General features: G+C 53.1%; 7 protein-coding genes across 7 annotated transcripts; 2 read left to right on the plus strand and 5 right to left on the minus strand.

The window, feature by feature from the left end:
* Positions 1-994: 994 nt before the first annotated feature.
* On the minus strand, positions 995-1,657 carry ALTATR162_LOCUS1329 (uncharacterized protein; the record flags this gene model as incomplete). Its single annotated transcript, XM_043308925.1, has 1 exon — positions 995-1,657. The coding sequence occupies one exon, from the start codon at positions 1,655-1,657 to the stop codon at positions 995-997; it is 663 nt and encodes a 220-aa protein (XP_043164860.1).
* Positions 1,658-3,213: 1,556 nt separating this feature from the next.
* On the minus strand, positions 3,214-8,431 carry ALTATR162_LOCUS1330 (uncharacterized protein; the record flags this gene model as incomplete). Its single annotated transcript, XM_043308926.1, has 3 exons — positions 3,214-3,493; positions 3,547-8,221; positions 8,275-8,431. 3 exons carry the CDS (start codon positions 8,429-8,431, stop codon positions 3,214-3,216), a joined length of 5,112 nt encoding a protein of 1,703 aa, XP_043164861.1.
* A 633-nt stretch (positions 8,432-9,064) lies between these two features.
* ALTATR162_LOCUS1331 (uncharacterized protein) lies at positions 9,065-9,671 on the minus strand (the record flags this gene model as incomplete). The annotated part of the gene is made up of 5 exons (XM_043308927.1): positions 9,065-9,154; positions 9,201-9,346; positions 9,393-9,409; positions 9,455-9,565; positions 9,613-9,671. The coding sequence occupies 5 exons, from the start codon at positions 9,669-9,671 to the stop codon at positions 9,065-9,067; spliced, it is 423 nt and encodes a 140-aa protein (XP_043164862.1).
* A 654-nt stretch (positions 9,672-10,325) lies between these two features.
* ALTATR162_LOCUS1332 (uncharacterized protein) lies at positions 10,326-12,790 on the plus strand (the record flags this gene model as incomplete). The annotated part of the gene is made up of 4 exons (XM_043308928.1): positions 10,326-10,448; positions 10,571-11,052; positions 11,125-12,106; positions 12,182-12,790. 4 exons carry the CDS (start codon positions 10,326-10,328, stop codon positions 12,788-12,790), a joined length of 2,196 nt encoding a protein of 731 aa, XP_043164863.1.
* A 758-nt stretch (positions 12,791-13,548) lies between these two features.
* On the plus strand, positions 13,549-14,030 carry ALTATR162_LOCUS1333 (uncharacterized protein; the record flags this gene model as incomplete). Its single annotated transcript, XM_043308929.1, has 2 exons — positions 13,549-13,672; positions 13,762-14,030. 2 exons carry the CDS (start codon positions 13,549-13,551, stop codon positions 14,028-14,030), a joined length of 393 nt encoding a protein of 130 aa, XP_043164864.1.
* A 142-nt stretch (positions 14,031-14,172) lies between these two features.
* On the minus strand, positions 14,173-16,128 carry ALTATR162_LOCUS1334 (uncharacterized protein; the record flags this gene model as incomplete). The annotated part of the gene is made up of 2 exons (XM_043308930.1): positions 14,173-16,043; positions 16,095-16,128. The coding sequence occupies 2 exons, from the start codon at positions 16,126-16,128 to the stop codon at positions 14,173-14,175; spliced, it is 1,905 nt and encodes a 634-aa protein (XP_043164865.1).
* Positions 16,129-16,576: 448 nt separating this feature from the next.
* On the minus strand, positions 16,577-19,582 carry ALTATR162_LOCUS1335 (uncharacterized protein; the record flags this gene model as incomplete). The annotated part of the gene is made up of 3 exons (XM_043308931.1): positions 16,577-17,700; positions 17,749-19,437; positions 19,495-19,582. 3 exons carry the CDS (start codon positions 19,580-19,582, stop codon positions 16,577-16,579), a joined length of 2,901 nt encoding a protein of 966 aa, XP_043164866.1.
* Positions 19,583-21,166: the final 1,584 nt, after the last annotated feature.

Raw genomic sequence — 21,166 nt, forward strand, 5'->3', positions numbered from 1 at the left:
ATGCCGAAGACATCGAGCCACACTGCTTCGCCTAATTATTTCTTGTACACACATGCACGGTTTGATCACTAGAAAGATCGCGGAGAAAGACTGGGAAGAGACTACATTGGCCGTGTTCTCAAGCGGCAGGCTGAGTGTGGACATGCTAGCTCCAAGTGTATCTGCACATGTCTGACCATGTGTCGCACAAATGCACATCGGACAAGGAGCACTATAAGCACACCTTGCGATAGAACTGCAACGCTGAATCATTGAGATACATACAAAATTGCGACATTCTTGAGATGCATCTCTATCGTATCTGTGGGTGATATATCAGCACGAAACAGTCACGCCTCTGTAAGTTAGATGCGTTCTCGTCGAGTTGCGAAGCGGGGCTATACCATCTATTGGCGTTTTGCACATGGAAACATCACTTCACAGCTTTCAGCATCCTTGTGACCGCCCATTACCAGGGAAGTATCTCATCATCTCAGTTGTATACACACTTCTACTCACACTCGTGTGTGCTGTCCAGATCTCAGTCGCCGCGTCCCCTTAAATTCGCTCCAGTTCCACTCTTCCCAAAATCAGATATTTCAACCTTCATCCAGATACCTTCCAGGATTTTGTTTCCGAGTCATCACCGTCTTGCCATGTAAACAGCCAGGCCCACGTCTATCTATGTTCAGAAGAGCCAATAATCATGTTCATCATCACCTTCGGATTAAGAGTCAAGTCACATGTAGCAAGAAGAAAGATTTTTTCGCTGTCTGTCCTCAGGACAAACAGTACCAGGAAAGTCGTTTCTATATATAAGTGCAATATTTACATGCGAGGAGTATGTCAAGACCCCAAAAGAATCGAAATCGAAAAGAACGAACAAAACCAAGAATCTACAACAGAATAACCATCAACATCCAAACATCTTCCTCCTCAAATTGACCACTGCATTTGCGCCAGCAGCCAATGTCCTTGCCATCGGCACTCAGTGCCTCATCCCATAGTGGAGAATCTATGAGCCAGTGATGGTGTACTGGGACCTTCCAGCAGCGTTGCCCCAGCCCTCAGTAGAGAGAGTCTGGTAGTTGTGCTGACCCAAGTTCATGCCGAGCTTGGCCCAAGCATCAAAGTGGCACTTGGTGGTAACAGTGCCGCTGCCGGGCCTCTTGTTAACACGGTTGCTAATGTACTGAGTGAAGGTAGTGGTGCCCTGGATGGAAGGCTGGTTAACCTGGGTGTGCTTCCAGATGTCGTAGACGGAGCCGTCGCAAGTGACCTGGCCCATCTTGGTGCCCTGGGCGGAACCGGCACCGTTGGAGGTGTACTCTTGGATGTAGTACTCAATCAAGGGACCGGTGGTCCAGCCGTAGACGGAGACGAGGACAGTTCCGGCAGAGGGGGAGGTGGAACCCTGGAAGTTGATATTGCGGGTTGTGCCCTTGCTCCAGCCCTTTCCTACGACGAAGTCGCCAGCGTTGGAGAAGTTGACGCTGTAGCCGTTGTTGGTGGGGGAGAACTGGACGTTGCCAGAGGTCTTGTAGTTCTGGTTGTAGTCCTGGCGGGCAGCGAGGCCCTTGCCGCCGAGCTCGAAGTCAGGGACATCGGCAGTGGGTGCGGCGTAGGCAGAGCCGGCGATGGCGGTGAGGCCGAGGACGAGAGAGCTGAAGGCAACCATTTTGAAGGAAGTTGATTGGTAAGAGAAGAGAATGGAAGTGAAGGATGCTTGTGTAGATGAGATGAGAAGCTTGGTGGTGAGCTTATTCTTCCTTCAAGCCCTTGATCTATATACAACTGAACGGTTAAAAGGCTGTAAACACATGGCACCAAACATATTGCGATTGTTTCAAGGTCCATCACCGAAGCCTCACCAGTGTTCCCCTGTGCCCTATCCAGATGTGAACGATGTTCCCGCGCTCCGAGGATGGGCAGTCCCTCATTCGGACGGACCTCAGATCCTAAGACAGATTCCACCAGTAGCGCAAATGAGCAGTACCCTTGATTAATTAAGTTCCGTCAAGCTACGGTAGATACCTAAAGTGTTCTGTGGGGAAGCCTACCATTCATGCACCACGATGCATGGATCGTCGTGCTTATTTCCCTCGGCAAAAGCTTGGGGAGGCTTGGATACCCTGGACCTTCCTGCTATGCGAGCCAACATACCGCCGGCTATTCTAACAAGCCTTGACGCGTTCTGTTACCGGAGCATTGACGTGGTTGTTTTTTGTACTGTACATGCGGTGTAGAGAGGGGGAAATGGGTCATGTGTACCTGTGCTGGTCGCTTCGAGGCAAATCTTGACGTGGCGTCTTCCGATAGCCCTTTGGGCAAGGTGCATCAGCGCGGAGGCTAGAGAAGCCGAAGAAGGTACCGGCGGGAAGATGCGAAAGGTTGATGGGAAGAAAGTTTGGGTGACATGAACGACGTTAGGTTCAGTAGGTACATGGTGAAGTAATTCTGTTGCATGCCCACTGATACGTATCCAAATCCTTCGTTGCACTTACGAACTCCAGACATTCTTCCATCACGACGCTGATACGAAAACAAGAGCGATCATGTGATCCACCGTGAAACAAGCTCAAAGCATGAACCATCCATCACCCCGTCTTGTTTCTTAGGCACAGTCCACGCATGAGACAGCGCCATGCGTCATGACGTTCTACACCAGTGTCGCGCCTCCTGCTTTTCTTCCGATAATAACAATACGGCAAAACCCGTTAGAAGACTGCATACATTGTTTTGTTAACGACCGAAGAACCCAGGTATTAGTCCGCGGAGTGAGACCAGGGAAGCTGGCCAGAGAGGGCGAGAAGGATACGATGGTGCGGGTGAACACATCAGTACAACTGAAACATCGCGTATCCGCCTCAGAAACGTCCCTTCATCTCCGATGACGTTCTGGGCCTGGCATCACTCCAACGGTCTAGAATGACGATATCTTTTCATAGACAAAACGCTACCGTCATCGAAACGATGAGCACATAACGACGAGGCACGAGTTTAAGCGTTGTAATCATAGCAACTCCGTGTGAGCGGAAATTCGGACTCAATAGCCTTACCCCTTAGGCCGGTCCGTAATGGCGCCGTGACGCCGATGTGTAAGCCCGATGCACCTGCCGCCAGATATAATGCAAGTATAAGATATGTACAGGGAACAGAAGGCGCGAATATGCCACTCGTCCTCAAGACGCTCATGACAACGTAGCAGAACAGCCCAGCCCATGCATCTATCATCTATTTCCGCGTAGCCTCGATAGCCTTCTCTAAGCCAACAATCCTCAAACTCTTGCCTCGACCAAGTTTACCGCTCATCAAGCCAGCAGCGGGAATGAGCTTGTCATCCCAGTGTCGGAAAAGGACCTTCATGTCGCGAGGCACACCTTCTAGTACAACCGTAGTAACGGGCATGAATGGACGGTCTTCCTCTGACACAGCAAGCATGCCGTAGGCTTGCGCAAACATTAGGGCCGTGGAGAATGCGGGCGCTTGTGTGCGAGACAAGGGACCAACGATTCTGCGAACCATTAGTAAACTGTGTTTGAAAAGTGCAATGACGAGACAACTTACATGTACATCTCGAAGAACGCGTCTAGTACATATACGTTCTCCGGCTCCAGGTCCCTCTGAGAAAAAGGCATGATTTCTTTGACCTCGGTCTTGACAACACCTTGCGGCGTCTTGGGTGTAAGCGGCGTCTGTGGCCTCTGTTCAGCAGCGTTCCAAGATGGTCTTCGTAGCAGCGGCGCGAAAAAGGAGCTGCTCACCTGGAGTGCTTGGCCCCATCCTGCCGGCTGGCCAATCGTTTGTTCAATCTTGTAGAGGCGCACGCGATACTTGTCGGACGTGGCTTTGTAACGCCAATGGTCTGCTGAACGGGGAATGGCGGGACCCTTTGCTGGGACCAAAGAGGGCGGGAATGTGTTGTTGAGGAAGCTTTGAGGTTCGGCACCTTCATCGATTTCGTTGTAGTCGCCAGTGGGCGCAAGGTCCATACCCATGAGGCGTGCACCGGACAGCTCCTCAGCAGAACAGCCGCGGCCCTTCCATAGATACACTTTGCCAGCCGAAGTGGAGACAAGGTAGGGGAAGGCGGAGCATAGACTCTTCAGCGAGAAGTCGACTTCATCGAAGGCAAGGTGTCCGAGATGGCGACGGCCGCAAAGCACAAACTCCTTCGACGCTGGCTTTGCACCACGTCTTGTAATAACGATCCCACCCAGGGCTTCGAAGAAGTTGGGTGTCTCTTGACCTTGACGAACGACTAAAAGCGTCCCTTGGATCTGGCGTGCATGGTTCTTCGTGAAGAGTTGTACATCTTCTAGTGTAGGTTCTGCCACACCATTGCCGGCCCATAAGTAGACGTCAGTATGCCTGCCGCCCCTTGCGTCGTCGTAGACATGTGTGCACAGATACATTGAATCTTGGAACAGGATATGCTCCTCTTGCACAGGCACAGATGCGAGTCTTCCGTCACCAGTTATTTCTTGGATCTGCTTGCGCAATGTACGAATCTTCCCCGATGGACCAAGGTCAAGCGGTGGCGACTTCAGTGTGTACATGGTATCGATATTTTCGGGCAGCTGGCCTTCAGTCACAGGAGCTTCGTCAAAGAAGTCTGCAAACATCCCATCATGCTTTGGGAGAGTCGGTGACACGATGGAAGGCTCTGAGAATGGCCTGTTTGCGCTTCCTGGTGGTGACATAGGCGCGTTCTTGGGTGGTTGAGGACTAGATTCCCGTGATCGAGACGCGACGAACCCACCCAGGCTTCCCAAGCTGAAGCCCAACCCAACAGGCTTTGGCTTTGGTGGCAGGGGCTTCGATTCAGTCGGTGATTGTGAGTTCGATGGTGGCGGGTTGGGCAGAGCCTTGGTTTCTGGCTCCGACGAGCGAACCAAGCCGGCATCCTTCATCGCGGCTTGCTCGTCTGCTTGTGTAGGGAGTTTGATTGGAGACTTGACTCGTGCTGGAGCGGGTGATGAAGAAGCTGATGACCTGCCCCATAGCGTGGTGGCACTCTTGACCGATGAGAGCGTAGTCTTCTCAGGCGAGGGCTCATCATTCGCCGGCGAGATCTCCACGTTGGGTGTCGAGATCTCCCGAAGTGGTGTCGATCTGGGACTCTCCGCTGCTGGCTTGGAGGGCAGCGTAGGCAAAGGACGCGAGAATCGAGAATGAGGTGTCGCTGGGGACGATATAGGTGAGGCCGGCTTTGGCGATTCGACTTGCTTGGGCAATGGAGACTTCTGCGGCGTGTTATGTGACCCGGAGACTCGTCTCTCGAATTCCAGAGATGTTGGTTTCTTGGGTATTCCTGGGGATGACGGCTTCGGTGAGCTGATAGACTCTGGTCGTGGGGAAGGCTTGGGCGTGACCTGAGATCCAGAAACCCTTCGATCCAGCTCCAAGGACTCTGGCTTCTTAGGAGGTTCTGGGGTGGAGACTTTTGCGAAAGCTCCGGAAGAGATGCGCGCTGATTTGGCTGGGGTGGCAGGCTTATCAGTCGACGACTGTCTGGCTGGCGTCCTGGCTACTGGTCGCTCCTCTGGTTTTCCGTTAGTCTTGGAAGGCTCAGAGCTAGGAAGGACATGCTCTGGTTTCACCGAGGGAGCAACGGCAGCAGTAGGTACCTTCTCTTGAGCCTTTTCTTGAGTCTTTTCCGGTTCGGCAGTCATGGGTTTCGAGGCGGGCGCCCTTCGCTTCGGTCCGCGGGCGCGACCTTTGGTCATGTGTTGCAGCTCTGGGGCGGGTCCGGTCTTCTCCTCTTCCTGCGCAGGCCTGGTAGGAGACACGTCTACCTCAGCACTTGATGTAGACTTGTTCGTTGCAAGAGGAGGTGGGCCTCGAGCGAGCATACCAGCTAGTGCAGGGTTGAAGCGACCTGCGAGCTTGCCAGACATGGCTGGCTCCTTTGTCGTGGAGACGGGTGCGGGCTGTGCTGCCTTGTCGTTGATGACAGGCCTATTCGCCGCTAAACTCTTCCTCCTCATCAGAGCTTCCGGGATGGGCTCTGGTTCTTTCGGTGCAGCAGCTTTCGGGTCACTGTCTGCTCGGTTCAAGCCCTTCTTCTTTGCAATAGCCTCTGGTGTCGGAGGGGATGGTTTCGATGCGCTGTCCGACCTCTTCAACGCAGAGCCCTCTTCCTGAGCCTTGTCAAAGATGGTAGATTTCCTCTTGATGAGGCTCTCCTTGAACTCGTCTTTGCGAACTGTAGGCTTGGGGCCACCAGTTATGTTAAGAGCGCCTTTGCCTCGTGTAATGTTATCCTTGAGCACATCAGGCGCAACATAGTTCTTGGTTTCAGCCTTTCTTAGTCTGCCAAATACGTTCTGCAATTCATTGACCTCTCCGTCCTTCTTTGAATTATCAGGAGGCGGTCGACGCGGCTTCAATCCAGCGCGGAAGTCTTTCTTCGGCGGAGTTTTCGGCTTCGCCGCTGGGAGACCACGCCCAGTATCCTGGTTGAATCGCGACGCTACTGGTTTGGTTTCTACTGGTGTTGGTGGTTGTTCAGCGGCCGGCGGCGGCGATACCGACTTGACAGGGACAGGGGCGGGTGCTTCGGTAGCAGCTTCCTCAGGGACATCCTTTGCCACTTCAGGCTCAGTTGCCGTTGGTGATGTCTCGGCTGCAGGCTTGGTTTCCTCTTTCTTGTTGAACAAGGGCTTTGGTGCCAACGCAGGTGTAGGACTGGGCGACTGCTCCTTGAGAGTCTCCATCTTCTTGGGCTCAGCAGACTCCTCCTTCTTCGGGGACTCCGGCCTGCGAAGGCCTACGGGCTTCAGTTGTATGTCCTTGATAGGTGATGTGCGACCAGACCCAGACGGCTCTCCGAATGGGCTGCCCTTGCCCAGGTCGACACTACTACGCTGTTGCTTGATGCGGTTAATTTCTGCCATCCACGCGGGTTGCGCCGGTGCTGATTGCTTCGGCTTTGGCGACTCTGGCCTGCTCAGCGCGCTCTCTAACCAGGTCGACTTTGTAGGGCTCCACCGCTTCGAGGGGCTTGGGGGAGAGAAATCGTCTTGTAGTGCGTCCTTGTCGCTGAAGGTCGACGCAACAGATTTGGCTCTACTGTGACGGTGGGGCAGGGCTGGCTTGACAAACTCGTCCTTTGATGCGCTGTCCTTGTCGGCCCCGGTTATGGTCGCATTGCTGTAGCTCGAGGCGGGGCGCGAGGAGGAGGGTTCGATGGAGTTGTCTCTAGTTAGGTTAGGTCGCTCAAGACCAGATATTGAGCCATAGACGCTCCCACGGTTGCTCAGGGTTGAGTTTTGCCTGCTCAGAGCTGGCGGTGTCTGCGTGCTCCACCTCTTGCTTACGCTATCGCTTCGCTTGAGCATTGCACTTTGCACGAAGCCGCCCATGCCCTTGGTAGGCGACGCTGATCGTTCCCGTTCGGGCGAGATTCTCCCTTGGGTCGGTGACATGGCGAGGGCGCGTGCGGCACGTTCGCTGTCTCCACCGTCGATCGAAGAGTCTTGTTCGGAAGGCGGGGCGAACTTTTGGGAGTCGAGCGTTGGAAGGTGCGACCGTCCTTTGGCGAGAGAGTCTGCATCACCACCGGAGACGGATGTGTTGGTGGAGAAGCGGTTGCTCATCATGGCGCTCCCTCGCACGGAGCCAGCCCGAGAGCCGGGCGAGCTTGAACGTATGCTCTCTGTAGGCGGACTGCTCACCTCGGGCTCTATGGTCGACTCGTGTGACATGCCCGGTAGCTGACGCCTGCCTGACACGGAACCCGTCTCTGAAGCGGCATCATCCTGGTTTTTCCTAAAAGCCGCTGAGCCCCGTCCGCCATCTGCCGACTGTCTGAAGAAAGCGGGATCCTTGGCGCCTAATGACGCCGCGATGGAGCTTCTCGAGGGGTTGGCCTCAGGCGAGGACGGCGGTTCGGGCGTGTTGCTAGCAGAAGCCCGTTCGGGTGAGCGTGATGCTACGGACAGTGGCCGGCGTATGCTGCCCGATTTGGGCCTCTGATTCCACGATAGCGTGCCTGACCGCCCCAATGCTGCCGCGCTGGTGGCAGGTTTCTTGGGTTCTGTGTCCTCGAGAGTCGCCGGTGTGGGAGAGGTCGTGAGGCGCTGCAGCGACTCATCGCGTGCCGTGTCTGGAGCGGGAGGGCTCATGGTGGGTGTGGGCGTGCTGGCAGCCTTTTCCTGTACCATTCGGGGGGTGGCGGTGGCAGAGCGCGGCGATTGGGGAGTATATGGCTTGTCGGGGGAGATTGAACGGGCTCGTTCTGTTTGGGGAAAACATCAGTCGTGAACAGGTCCAAGGGACATAAAAACAAACCTGCTCTCCGCGCTAGTCGCTCGCTGCGTCCCTGTATCAGCTCCTCCTCCAGCTTCTTGACGCGCTCGGCATCCTCGCGGTCTCGTTGGTCGCCTAACCGTTGAATCCGCTGCACGAACTCGGAAGGATCGATTTCCTTACTATCCTCAGACGACATGGTGGTGTGGGCGATGAGAAAGCTGGGCAATCACAGGCCAATGTGCGCTACGGGAGTTGTGCGCAAGGGTTGAAGATGCCCGGCAGTGAAATGAATCCCAGGCGGATCTTGAGCTAGACAGACGTTAAATTGCTTCGACTCGGTTATGTCATTCTTGGCTGCAAATGCTCGCATGTGTTGCAGAAGGGATGTAGACGTAAGGCTGGCGGGCAGACACCATCAAACGAGCGAATGGCAAAGAGAGTGGCAGAGGAAAAGTGTAATGCAGGTCGTGAAGACGGCCTTGATGGCTGTTTGTTTATACTATCAGCGTTCCAGCTGCGGCCAGTTGACGCCAGCTCCACAATTGGGCGGTTGGAACTTGTCATTCCACTACCGATGCACTACCCGCATCGAGCCTTTGGGTTGCCTTGCCCCTTGCAACTCCGATGCATGCCGACACGCTTCAATACAGGAAGAGTCGAGCCTTTGCATCCTGTACCACCCACTCAAGACCTTCCTGCAAGTTCATTCCCGTCATAGCACTGCAGGTCATAATGTGCCATTTGTGTGTCTTGATGGCGTCGAGTCGCAGTCCCTATACGCCACCGTTAGCATTGGCCCGCCAACCAGCCTCAACATCTTTGTGAGCCGTCAACCCACCTCGCAAATCTCGTCTTCCGTCATGGATCCGGCGACGTCGCTCTTGTTTTTGAAAACAAGCAGGCTTGCTCCGGAAAGGCGCTGTTCTTGTTAGATGGTGATCTGGAGGGATCATGCTTGTGCAAACCTCTTCCAGCAGCAACCCCGCCAACTCCTGCCGACAATCGTCTATCCGCTCGCGGTCAGTTGCATCAACGACCCAGATGAGCGTGTCTGTCTTCTCAAAATAGTTCTTCCAGTACGTCCGCAGTGTCTTCTGGCCGCCAACATCCCCTGCGCTGTTAGTACAGCTTTGTCGGGGAGCATGCAGGTGCAGTACATATGTTTAGTTTGTATCTTTTTCATCAGTTTCAGTACACAGGCTGGGTCGATGTAACATACCCATCGTACTCAATCGTCTTGATTATGAATCCAAGCGTAGGACTGACGCTGTTCACATCTTCGTTCATGATCTTCTTCACTATAGTCGTCTTTCCTGCATTGTCAAGGCCACTGGTGTGGTGAGCTTTCAGTTTCCCAAACAATCTCGAGATACGCACAGCATCAGAATTCGCATCTCCTTGTCCTTGAGACGCGCTTTTCGCAAAATCGACAGCATTTTGTGCTTTTCACTTTCCAGGTTCGGTCTTGTCCGTCAGGCAGTCAGTTGAATAAGTGGAGCTCGTCCGTCAAGCGGCTAAACTGTTTACGGACGCTTGCACACGACGGCATTTCATGCTACAGCAACAACACCGTAACCACGTCGCTCTTCAAGGAGCTTGGCTACGGATCCATCGGATTCTGTCAGCTACACAGAATGGAGGATATGATTGGAACATCTTATCCAATGTTCGGTTCCTATTTCCCGTCATCGGCAGCATGTGTGTTTGCCGTCTCAAGTATACTGAGCATATCTTGATGTACCGTCAGTGGCCGGACCTGAGCTGCTTGCAGTTACTGCCTGTCGTTTCTGGAAGGCACTAGCGGCAAACACGTGGGATGTGTCACAATAAGTCGAAACTCAGTCGTAGGAAGGAGGTGAGGGAACCCGTCTGCTCTCACCAAACCTACTAACCAACTTCATCGAAGGGACTATAGAAAAGTGGCGCATGAGTCTTGAACCTCAAGGTTAATTTCTTCCTCTTTATTGAGACCGCTCCTTCCGTGTCTCTCAAACCCTCTCCAGCCCTCGTTCGTCTCATTCTGGTCCTGGGACATATCGGAAACCTGCACCATGAGCCGAACCGCGCACAGCTGGTGTCCACGTAGCACCATGCCGCCGCTGCCACTACTGGTCGAAGTGGAAGACTCCTCGATCAAAGAACCTCACCTTCATACGAAGCCAAAGAATGAGCCCATGACATGGCAGCAGGAGAAGGACTTCGGGCAATCCCGTGTAAGTGAAGGCGCAAGTAGCTTCCCATATCGACTCCAGACCGCTGCAAGAAGATTGTATATCAATCTCGTCGCTTCTTCAACCTTCCTACTTCACTTGCTCTTGCGACTAACACACAACAGAAGCTTGAAACCCCTCCCTCTGGTCGCCCACAGTGGAAGATATTGCCTATTGAGGAACCTTCCAAAGTACCAGACGATGCCAACAATAGCTGGCTAGCTCAACAAGCCGAATTCTCTAATTCAAGCGAGCAGCCGCGCCGAAACGCACGTGGTAAGGGAGCCACTCACCGCGCTAGTGCCATCGAATCTTCCAAACCGACTCGCCCACCTCCACCCCACATCAACGACGCGATCAAGGAACAGAAGCCGTTGTGCAAGAATCGGTCTCGCAACAAGAAGAAGAAGAAGGCTAAGAGCAACAACATGGCCAGGTCCCCTAACGGTACAGCAAGGGTATACGTCCCTCCTCATCTGCGAAACCGTAGCTCTGCCGACGCTGGAAAGGTGCACTCTGCTCATAGTAGCGATGTTGCTGTGAATGCATCCTCTGCTGCATCTGACTTGTCCAAGGCAGCAATTGCCAGCAAGACTGACCCTATCCCGTAAGTCTACCATGTAACGTCTCGAAGTCATGGAAGACAGCATATGATCTAGACTTACTAACACACTCACAGCAACGGTGCAGTTCATCGGCAGGACTCATCATCACCATCGCCAACTACCTCGCTAGAGCATAAGCAGAAAGGGCAGTGCAAGTCTGCGACGCCGGAGCCAGCCCTCTACAATGGCTGGGACGAGCCCAAAGCTGATCTTCCAGCTGCTCCCAAGAACTCTGAAAACCCACGATGGCCTCGAGGCCCACAGCCATACAAGAGGGCAGTTTGGCCCAAGTCGAAGGATATGAAGTACATACCCTCCAGTAGCGATAGTGATGGCGGCATCGACTTCAAGTCTAACAGCAATGGAGACCCATACTACGACATCAAGAAGCTGACGGACTGGAGCGGCGATTGGCTGCCTGCTCCTGAAACATGGGCCGCTCGCAAAGGTCATACAGACCGTCATTTCGGTGCGCACATAGAGCAATGGATAAATACACATCCTCCACACTGGAAAGATGGAGTCACCCCGTACTACCCACCCGATACATTTGCCGACGCGAAAGAGTTGGCACCTCGTTACTGGCTCGAGGTAAAGGTTGGGGGTGAAAGCCTCAGAGAGGTCTGGAAGGATCTCGTAAACCCAGAGAAAGAGCCAAAGCCTCTGGATGAGAGCGACCTCGTCGACTACTTGCCCTGGTGGGAGCTATACGAAGATGTGGTTCATACGGAAACCATCAACGATGACGACGGCCAGGACCAGAGGATCATTACACACGCCACTAGCTACCTCCGCGCCTTAGACGTTCCGGATGCCAGGGTCAACTTTGACGATCCTAAATATCCGTCGGCATCTTGGATGTTAGCTTCCGCTCTAGACAAGGTTGAGGAGAAGAACAAGCGTGTAGCGGAAAGGCATCGCAAGGTGATGGCGAAGCGGAGTCGCCCTGTTCCAGAATCAAGGTCCCCTATTCCGCAGATGGCAGACCGTCGGTTGTACCCTAAAGCCAATATATACATTCGACCTGTAAAGGCGATGGACGTGCAAGGCATTTTAGTAAGTTGGCTTCGCGATCCCCGACTTCTCCGTAAACTCGTAAGATCAAACAAACAATACTAACATCATCATGAGGAGATCTACAACTACTATATCAACAACACTATCTGTGCCACTGAGTTTGACGAACGTACCCTGGTTCAGATGGCTCAACGGATGCTCGATATTGTTAACGCGGGCCTTCCATACTTGGTAGCCGTCTCCAAGAGTAACCAGTCCAGGGCTGATCCAGGATATGTGAGCGAGAAGATAGCCGGCTTCATCAACTTGGACGATTATTGTGATCAGTCAAGCTCATACCGCTATACGTTTGAGATGGAGTTGTTCGTCCACCCGGGGTTCGTTTCTAAGGGGCTCGGCAAATGCCTTGTGGATCGACTTCTCGAGATGGTTGATACCAGTTACCGCGCTCGTGGTGGATATGAGTACGTCAACGATGATGAATACCTCAAAACTGGACCGTCGAGGATTATCAAGACCGTTCTGCTCAACGTTCACCACGAGAACGGCGAAGACTTGGATGCTGATTGGCGAGGCAACTTCCTGAGCGCTTGCAAGTTCGTCTGCGTTGGTCGACTCCCAAAAGTTGGATACAAGTACGATAAAGTTGTGGACGTTTCGATCTTTGCGCACCATACCAATGAGGATATAGATCCAAGCGCTCGTCCCACTGTCGCCGGCTGAACATGCTCGTACACTACTGCTGTCGATGCTAGGTAAGTCATATGCGACCACTCAGATAACCCTCCACTCACATTACAGGCACCAATCGCTAGTCTGAAGAAAAGAAGGTTTTGCCATAGCATCAACCGTTGAGAACTCCATCACTCCATCGACGCAGATCGGTCGAGCGTGCCTACTCTTACACAACCAAAAGTGTTTCACAAATTGTCTTTCTTGCTTTGCAGCACTGCGAACTCACCGTGGTAAGCATCTCATCATGATGATGATGAAACGGAAATTGCTTCTTCCTTCAGTTTCTTCTATGTGTCGTGGTAACACTTGCATCTAGCGGAGTCTCTCGCATATGGGCATCGAAGGGAGACAGATCTTGCAACTCTTATTACAGCCCATTTGCATTGAAACCATACCATAGGTCCTTCTCTGAAAAAGATACTTGCTTTCGCAGATTCTTCAACCCCTTGTGTGGTGTGATACCGATGTTCATGTCGTCAACCCCCTTGTCGCGTACCCCGCCAAAAGAAAGGGAGCGCGTCAAACCATCCCCACCCATGACGTGTGACGTCACAACCTTACCCAAAGCTTGGAAACGCGCCGCGTAACCTCACGCAACTCACATAAAACCCGTTCCTCTCCAGACCCCTAAACAACTAACTCTAGAAACTCATTAGCTCCTGCCACGTATTCCCAACCTCCAAAATAAATAAACAACAAGTCTACATATCCAAAGTATCGAACGCGCGAACCAAAGGTTGTCCAATATGTCAGACAAGAAGGAAGAAGAGCAGCCTCAACAACAGCACATTCAGACTGAACCCCAGGATGATGAACAAGAAGAGAAGAAGAGCTCTGGAGGTCTTTTGAGCACGATTGGAGATCCCATTGGTATGTCTTCCATCCCTCTCCCACCTCTGTGCCTAACCCTGCATTCTCTCACAACTGCCAACCCACTTTCTAACACCTCACTCCTTCAGGAAACGTCTTAGGCACAGCCCTCCGCCCTATTGGCGCCCCCTTAGAGAAAGGCGTAACAGGCCCCCTCGGCAACGCCCTCGGCGGCACCACACGACCCGCTCTTGGTCCCCTCCTGGGCCACGAGGAGGAGAGGTCCGAGTTGCTAGGCGGAAAGAACAAGGATAGCTACGAGAGTAGACCAGAGAAGATTGCTGGAAAGGAGCAGACAGGGCAGAATCCCCTGGGCTTGGATCAGACGGGACGGTGGGGATTCCAGGATGAGAAATAATAAATGGGAAAAGGTAATTAGTGTAGGATAGGGTTTATCAAAGTTCTCAGCTCTGTGTTATCTAGGAAAAGAAATGACGTTATGGGTATATATATCCCTCAAAGAACCCCCAAACTCCAGAGGCTTGGTAAACCAAGAGCGGTCAAAACATCTCACTCATACCGCTCTCACCCAATACTCCTTCTTCGTAAAGACTTGGCTCCCTGCCCCCTGTTTCCCTTTCATCATCTATATACTCCTGCCCCCTCTTCCCTCTGAATGTATCATCCAACCCCTGCACCGTCCCTACACTATCCCCATACCCAAACCCATCCTCGTCTTCCATTTGTTCCCCCTCCGTCTCTCCATCCCCCCCAGCCTCAATCCTACTCACGCTCAACTCGGGTATCGGCGTCCGCCCCGTAAGTATATCAAACAAGCTATCATCCGAATCCCCTTGCTCATCCTCATCCTCATGTTCAAAGCGCAGAATCTTATCTTTCCCCTCTGGCCAGACCAGTACATGAGCTTGTTGATGACCGAAGATAATCGCCGGTTTCTTGTCCGGAAGGGTCAAGAGCCAGGATGTCGTCCAGCGAGGTGGTGCTGAGCCGGCTGGTTTGGTGATTTGATGGGATAGGGTAAGGATGGCTGGGGGATGTTGGTGGGAATGCGATGATGCATGGACTGTTGAGGAGGAAGAGGTTGAAGACTTGGGTATGTGAGGCGAGGCAGCTGTGTAGAGATATACGGTAGGTTCGTCTTGCGTTGTTTGAATGAGTAAACGGTTGGGATCGGTGGGGTGCCAGAGCAGGTTCTTAACTGGGCTATGTTGGATTAATATACATCGTGGTCGGAGGATTGTCAAATCCCAGATCCACACTGTACAGGGTGTGCTGTCGTCGCGCGTTGCGCATAATGTGCCGTCTGCGTTGAAAGTCAACATCCCGATCCCTTGCTTCATTAGTCCTGTTTCGTTCTTCTCCAGAGCAGCTTTGGGAGGGGTGACGGGCTGTTGAGTGGTTGTGTAGCTGCGATTGGCTTGACTATCGATATGTTCGCTGTGTACAGGTGCACTGGGTACATCGATGACGGGTGTATGATCGAGGAAGACGACGGGTGCGAAGGTACGCGTAGAGAGGATGCGGACGCGACGGTCCCAGCCACCAATTGCTAGACGTTCGTTTCCAGGTAGCCATTCAAGAGTCTTGATGCCTAAGCCTTCGACTTCCCACTCGCTGGCGTCGTCCGAGGGCTCGCGAGTTATGGTGCGATACAGATGTCCATCGGCAGTGTAAATATGCAGTTTATAGCCAGCAGAGGCCGCATCCCAGACGGCCAGCCAGCGGCCGTCGCGACTCCATCGTAGACCTACTGCATCGGTTGTCGTAAGCTCGGCGCGATTGAGAAGCTTGTATGTGCCTGGCGCCAGAAGCAGTAGAATATCAGCGCCTGCTGCGCGACATAATAATGCCAAAACACACCCTCTTGCTCTTCCGCCTTTCGATAACGCATCCTCGGAAGGTCGATATCCCCACCCCTTGCCGTCTTTACCCAAGAATTTTGGATCACGTATTTCCACGGCCCTCCCAGTCTTCAGACACCATATCTTGACGCATGCGGTGAAGTCACTCCAGATAAGCACTTCGTCTTCATTCGCGCCGAACTCGGCATGTACATTCTTGCCCATGCCACCTGAGCCATTGCTGATCACAGCGTTCCATCTCTCATCGCGAAGATCGTATACGCGCGTTGTGTCGTCATCACATAGGAGGACGCGGTTTGAGCAAGGCCGTGGCGTACGCGACGATCGGCGGGGAGGTGTTGAGTTGGGTGAGGGTTTCGACGTGGAAGAGGTCAATGGCGGTGTGGTTGGTGGTGACCAGGCGATTCTCGAGCTTCTCAGATCTTGACTTGAAGATATTGCGATACTCCGCACGATTTCCAAGGTGGTGAGGCATCGTATTTGCAGACGTGCGCCGTTGAGGCATGCGACATGCGTTGCGGTCGGTGACGGGACGGAGGCATTAGTTGCTGGCACTGGTCAGTAGCTGTCGGATGTTATGACCTCGTACCATCGCCTACATTTGAATTGCGTGGTCACGAATATGTCTTCCATTATCGGCAGTGTTCAAGGTATGCGACGAGAATGTTTGGATTCGGTAAACAAAGGGCAGGTGCGGGTGCTGGCCAATAGGAGTTCAAAGTGGCCGCAATTAGCGTGGTTGTCGCGTGTGAAGTGTGAGCATGCCTGTCGGGCTGTGAGAAACCCCACACATGTCTATTCCGGCAAAGCCACTCTGAAAAGATAAATCCTGCCCCATGATACAAGGCAATATGTTGCTATTCATGTCCTAACCGTAACAGCAGCGAGGGTATCGGTATGCACTTTCAAGTCGACTAACGAAACGCTCAAAAACACGCCATGAATCGTCCTGGGTATATTAGATGCAGTAGATCCAATCTGAGAGCCCAATCCTACGGTGGAGAAGTGAAGAAGGAAATTATCGAAACGCTTGCTTGCTAGATCGCTCAATCCAAATCATCCATCTCATTATCGTCATCACTCAAGTGCTGTACACTGGTGCCTTGATCAAGATGCTCTTTCCGCGAATTTGTACTGCGACACCAACGGCCATGCGCACACGTGGTGGTGGGGACTCGTCTTTTGGTCCTCCAGAGCTACCCGGCGGATGTTGAGTAAGACTTTGCTGGCTGCCTCCTTGGCCGAGCGACGATTCCCGCTTGCCCAGGGTGGCAGGGGAAGCTATAGGCTTCTTTGATCCGCCAAATCCAAACATACTGCGCTTCTTGTCTTCTTTTGGTGGCTGGCTACCTTGTAGCTGTGCTTGGTCCTGATCGACGATTGACATATTGTCGTCAGGTCTGGATGCCATGCTTCTGATCGAAGCTCTATCGGCGTCATCCAACTCCATAATGGGAGCTGTCAATGCGGGGATGCCGGATTCCAGCTTCATGAAGTCGGCCACGATGCCGTGACCCGGAGGAAAGTATTCAATATGTACTTCGCGGCTCTCCAGGGGTAAATGTTGAGCAATGCTAATGGCAAGTTCGATGATCATAGGCACGCCTCCGTTGAGGTCTGCAGGCGCAGGGTCATTCAAATGCATCTGGAGAGACGCAATGAGTTTTTCATTGAGTGTCTCAGTCAGTGCCTCACGATTGGCCGTAGCTTGTGGTGCCCTCAGCGTGTCAGCAAGACCTTCCAATGTGGCTAGCCGCCAGTTGATGATCTTCGCAGCAAGTGTGTCTTCATCCTCTGTGCTGTGGCAAGGTGGCGCAAACTTGCGGATATTCGAAACGATCGACTGCAGTTGTGTCGAAAAGCCAGGCTCGAGGTCCGGATGGAAGTACTTGTCGAATATGTTCTCCACCAACCAATGCGAGATGAAGGCACGGCCAACAGCCGTCATTTCCTGCTTGCCTGTCTCGACAGCTGTTTTGTTGACCACGACATGCAGCCACTGGGGTATGGTTTTCCAATCCTTACGGATGGAAAAAGACAGCTGTGCTATCAATCCGTCCAATCGATTGAAGCGCGTTGCATATTCACTATCGTCCCAAGAGGTGCGAGATAGCGACAAGCGCTGGTTTGCGAGGGTGTTTTGTAGCTGATGAACCTGTGATTGTTGCTCGAAGAAGTATCGCTTGACCTTTTGGTACTTTTCGCCTATGCAGTGTTAGATGAGATGAGCTCATTCAGAGAAAATCCACTTACGCAAGACGTCATGCTCTTTCTGAAGCTTCTCGACATCCTCTTCCGACATATCGGTGACAGATTTCCCTGGTGGAGGCGTTGCCCGTCCCATTTCTGAACCCTGTTGGCTCTGCTTCTCACCGCGATATGGCTGCCCTTGCGAAGCTGTTGGCACGACGTTAGCGTCGAATGTTGCGAGGCCCGGCGATACAGGCGGCTGACCGAGTGGCTGACCTTGAGCGGGAGGCTGTGAGAGTAGCGATGACTCTCGAGACGGTGCCCCTGGCTGCGGTTGGCTGCCGTCGACCACCTTTCTCAGTGTGTTCCTCGCATTGCTCTGAGCACTAGGTGCCATATTATCCTGCGATTGCTGTGGGGGTGTTATGTTTGCCGGCAGGAGATCGGATGATTGCGAATGCTGGACGTCGTAGGTCTGATAGGACGACGGCTGAAGGGGAGATGGTGGGGCCAGCTGGTGGGACGAGGGGGGTCGGCGTTGTTGCGACTCAATCTTCTGGGCTTCTTGGGCAATCTGAGGATGCTGACGAGCTGTCTGCGGGTGCTGCAAGTCAGTCTGCTGCTGTGAGGCAGGTCGCACAGATTGAGGCTGTTGTTGTGAATCTTGGTGCGGCTGAAGCTGGGACGCAAACTGCTGCTGCGGATAAAGAGAGTTTTGCTGAGCGTTTTCTAGCGACGACTGGCTTTGCGCCTGCTGTCTTGCTTGCTGCTGTTGGTATAGGTGGTAAGTCTGTTGGATGTCTTGTGGTACCTGACCACCTTGACCATGCGGCTGAGCGTTTTGGAGGAGAGGGCTTGGCACGTTCTGTGGGCTAAAGGCCTGGTAGTCGTTCGAGGGTTGTGGGGATTGAACGGCAGGCTGGTAGGTTTGGTATTGCTGTTGTTGGTGCCGTTGTTGCTGCAGACCCTGACCTTGGTGTTGCTCGGGGCTGTATTGATCTACCCCGCCTTGGGTCGAATAGCTCCCCTCGGTGCTTACCCTGCCAAGTGGGGGCCGATTGTACTGTTCCTGATGCGGCTGGGGAACAAATTGTTGTTGAGGCTGCTGCCGGTTCTGCTGATATTGGACGTCCTTGGGCGGTACCTGGGGCGTCTCGTCGCTGTCTTTCTGCAGGAATGGATCGAGATTGTCCTCGTCCTGCTCGTTGGAGGCGGGCAGATGAGAGGTCGGCCCTTGGTGTTGATGCCACTGCTGCAGGCGACTCTCTTCCTGCGCTTGGTACTCCTGGACACGGGGATCGCTCTTCCGGACTGACTGGCGCCTGCCCAGGCCGTTCTTTTGTGCTTTGGCCTCCTGGTCCTTGTGTCCTTTGACTCCGGCTGCGATGCGACTGCGCAGCGATTGTTTCTTAGGCTCTGGCGTGTATGCAGCGGGCGGAGGCTGAGCTTGATAGGGGCCGCGATGAGGCGACTCAAGACCAGACGCTGGCGGAGGGCCGGGTTGTTGCTGGTAATTCTGCGACGGCGACGACTGACCCAGAGAGAGATGGGCGCTCAGCCTGTGACTTGTGGTGCGCTGGGGAGGCTGTTCGCTATATTGAGCTTGCGGTCGAGGTCCAGCCAAGTTCTGCTGTTGTTGTTGCTGTTGCTGTTGCTGTTGCTGTTGTTGCACAGAAGGCTGCTGAGCCTGTACAGGCGCTTGCTGGCCGTCCGATGTATGGTATCGCTGCTGGCCTGCAACCTGTTCGTTCACTGCCAGCGCTTGACCGTCAGCCGTGCCGACGATTGGCCGACCAAAAGCTTCCTTACCAGATGGCACGGGCGAATGCTGCCCTGACGAGGAATTGTCGACAGATTGGTGCGACCGATTCGACTTGGTCCATGGGAAGTTAGGCATCGCAGTGTTGGCAGCTTCAGAGCTCCGCCTGGAAGCAGGTTGTCGATGGCGGGGCGGAGACGAACGCGCTCAGCTAATAATAAAACAAGACTGAGCAACCATGAACTATACCCGGGTAAGACTGCATTGCGCGCGGTTGGACAGCTTTCCTCAAGTACAATGCATCGAGCTCCATAGATGCACGGCGTAGGTGATCAGCCTAGGCCCTGCCGCACGTGCAGGCCTGCGGAGCAATTGGAATGACATGGAGAAGCCAACACCAGTCCCGCTCCAGTTAACACCGGAATGAGTCGCTGAGATCGCGACATCTGGTGCCGTGGCAGTGCTGCCTTGTCGTTACCCAGTACCCACCAGACCACCTCTGAGGCCTTCCATGTCGTTCCAGGTATTCGACGTTTCATCCATCCCGTCTTGTGGCTGGCACTCCCACATCTCAGTAACACAACGCGACAACAAACATTTCTGAACCCAGATACGTATGCTGTGCCCAAAATCCCGGCGCATGGTAAACTGCAAAAAGAACACCAAGTGGGGACAACAGGTGTTAGTGTAGGCGGCGCCTTCTTTCATCAAGATGCATGCAGCTGCAGGCGCCCTGCCTACCAACTAGGGTTCCCGCGATCATGCAAAATACTGATACCTTTTCTCGTCACTTCTACTCACACAATCCCCGTGATGCGGCATTTGTCTGTGCAATTGTAACATTGCCACATGTTCGAGGCAACAAACGCTTGCAGTAACAAGTTGCATCAGAACCATCAAAGACTGTCTCGGAGCGAGCAAACCTGAATACGGGCCATTACTGCATGTTGCTTCCTCAGCTCTGTCAAATGTCATGCAGCTATTTTTAGCGTCTGACATGCCCTAACTTCCTTAGACTAGCTTGCTACCGCTTCGGTTGTGATGCCTGTGTAAGGTTTCCCAAGCTTCTACCATTACACTATTTCCGTCCAAACGCTAACCCGAGGCTGAGGTCTCTAAAGGCTGACCATCGGCCACTTTCTGCACGCAATATACTCACGCTCAGTCATCGGTGTTTCCAGACTTCAACGGCGCTGTACGGTCATAATTCAACCCGTGGCCGGACAGCAGGTTGGCGCAAAGGTATGCAGGTCAAAGCGGTTATGCACGCCTCCTCAATGGTGCATGGATAGCCTACTATCTGCACAAGTGCGGCGCTGCAAGGAACAATCTCAGTATGAGACACTGTTCCGCGTTTCCTCTCCTCCGATGGCACATGCATGGAGGTAATATTGATTCAACACCCCACCATAGGGCATCTGCTGCGAGCCTACTCAGGAAATGGGTACGAATCAAGTTAACAATACGTTTCTAACATTGTATGTTGAGTTAATAGTGTAGGTACTGTACCAAAGTGCGTGAACACTGATGAAAATTCCGCACTACGACACCGTGTAAACAAAATATCCCTCGTTTCGAGTAATTCACCTACGCAAGTCACTCTACTGTATTGTAGGACCTGCTCAGACTTCGAAACCAGTCTTTCTTCTCGAAAATCACCCATAATTAAGTTGATTCGTACGAGGCTTCTTCTTACCACAACCATTCCCACTTAATTCACAC

The sequence above is a fragment of the Alternaria atra genome (genome assembly GCF_907166805.1).
Source record: "Alternaria atra isolate CS162 genome assembly, contig: 21, whole genome shotgun sequence".
NCBI lineage: Eukaryota > Fungi > Ascomycota > Dothideomycetes > Pleosporales > Pleosporaceae > Alternaria > Alternaria atra.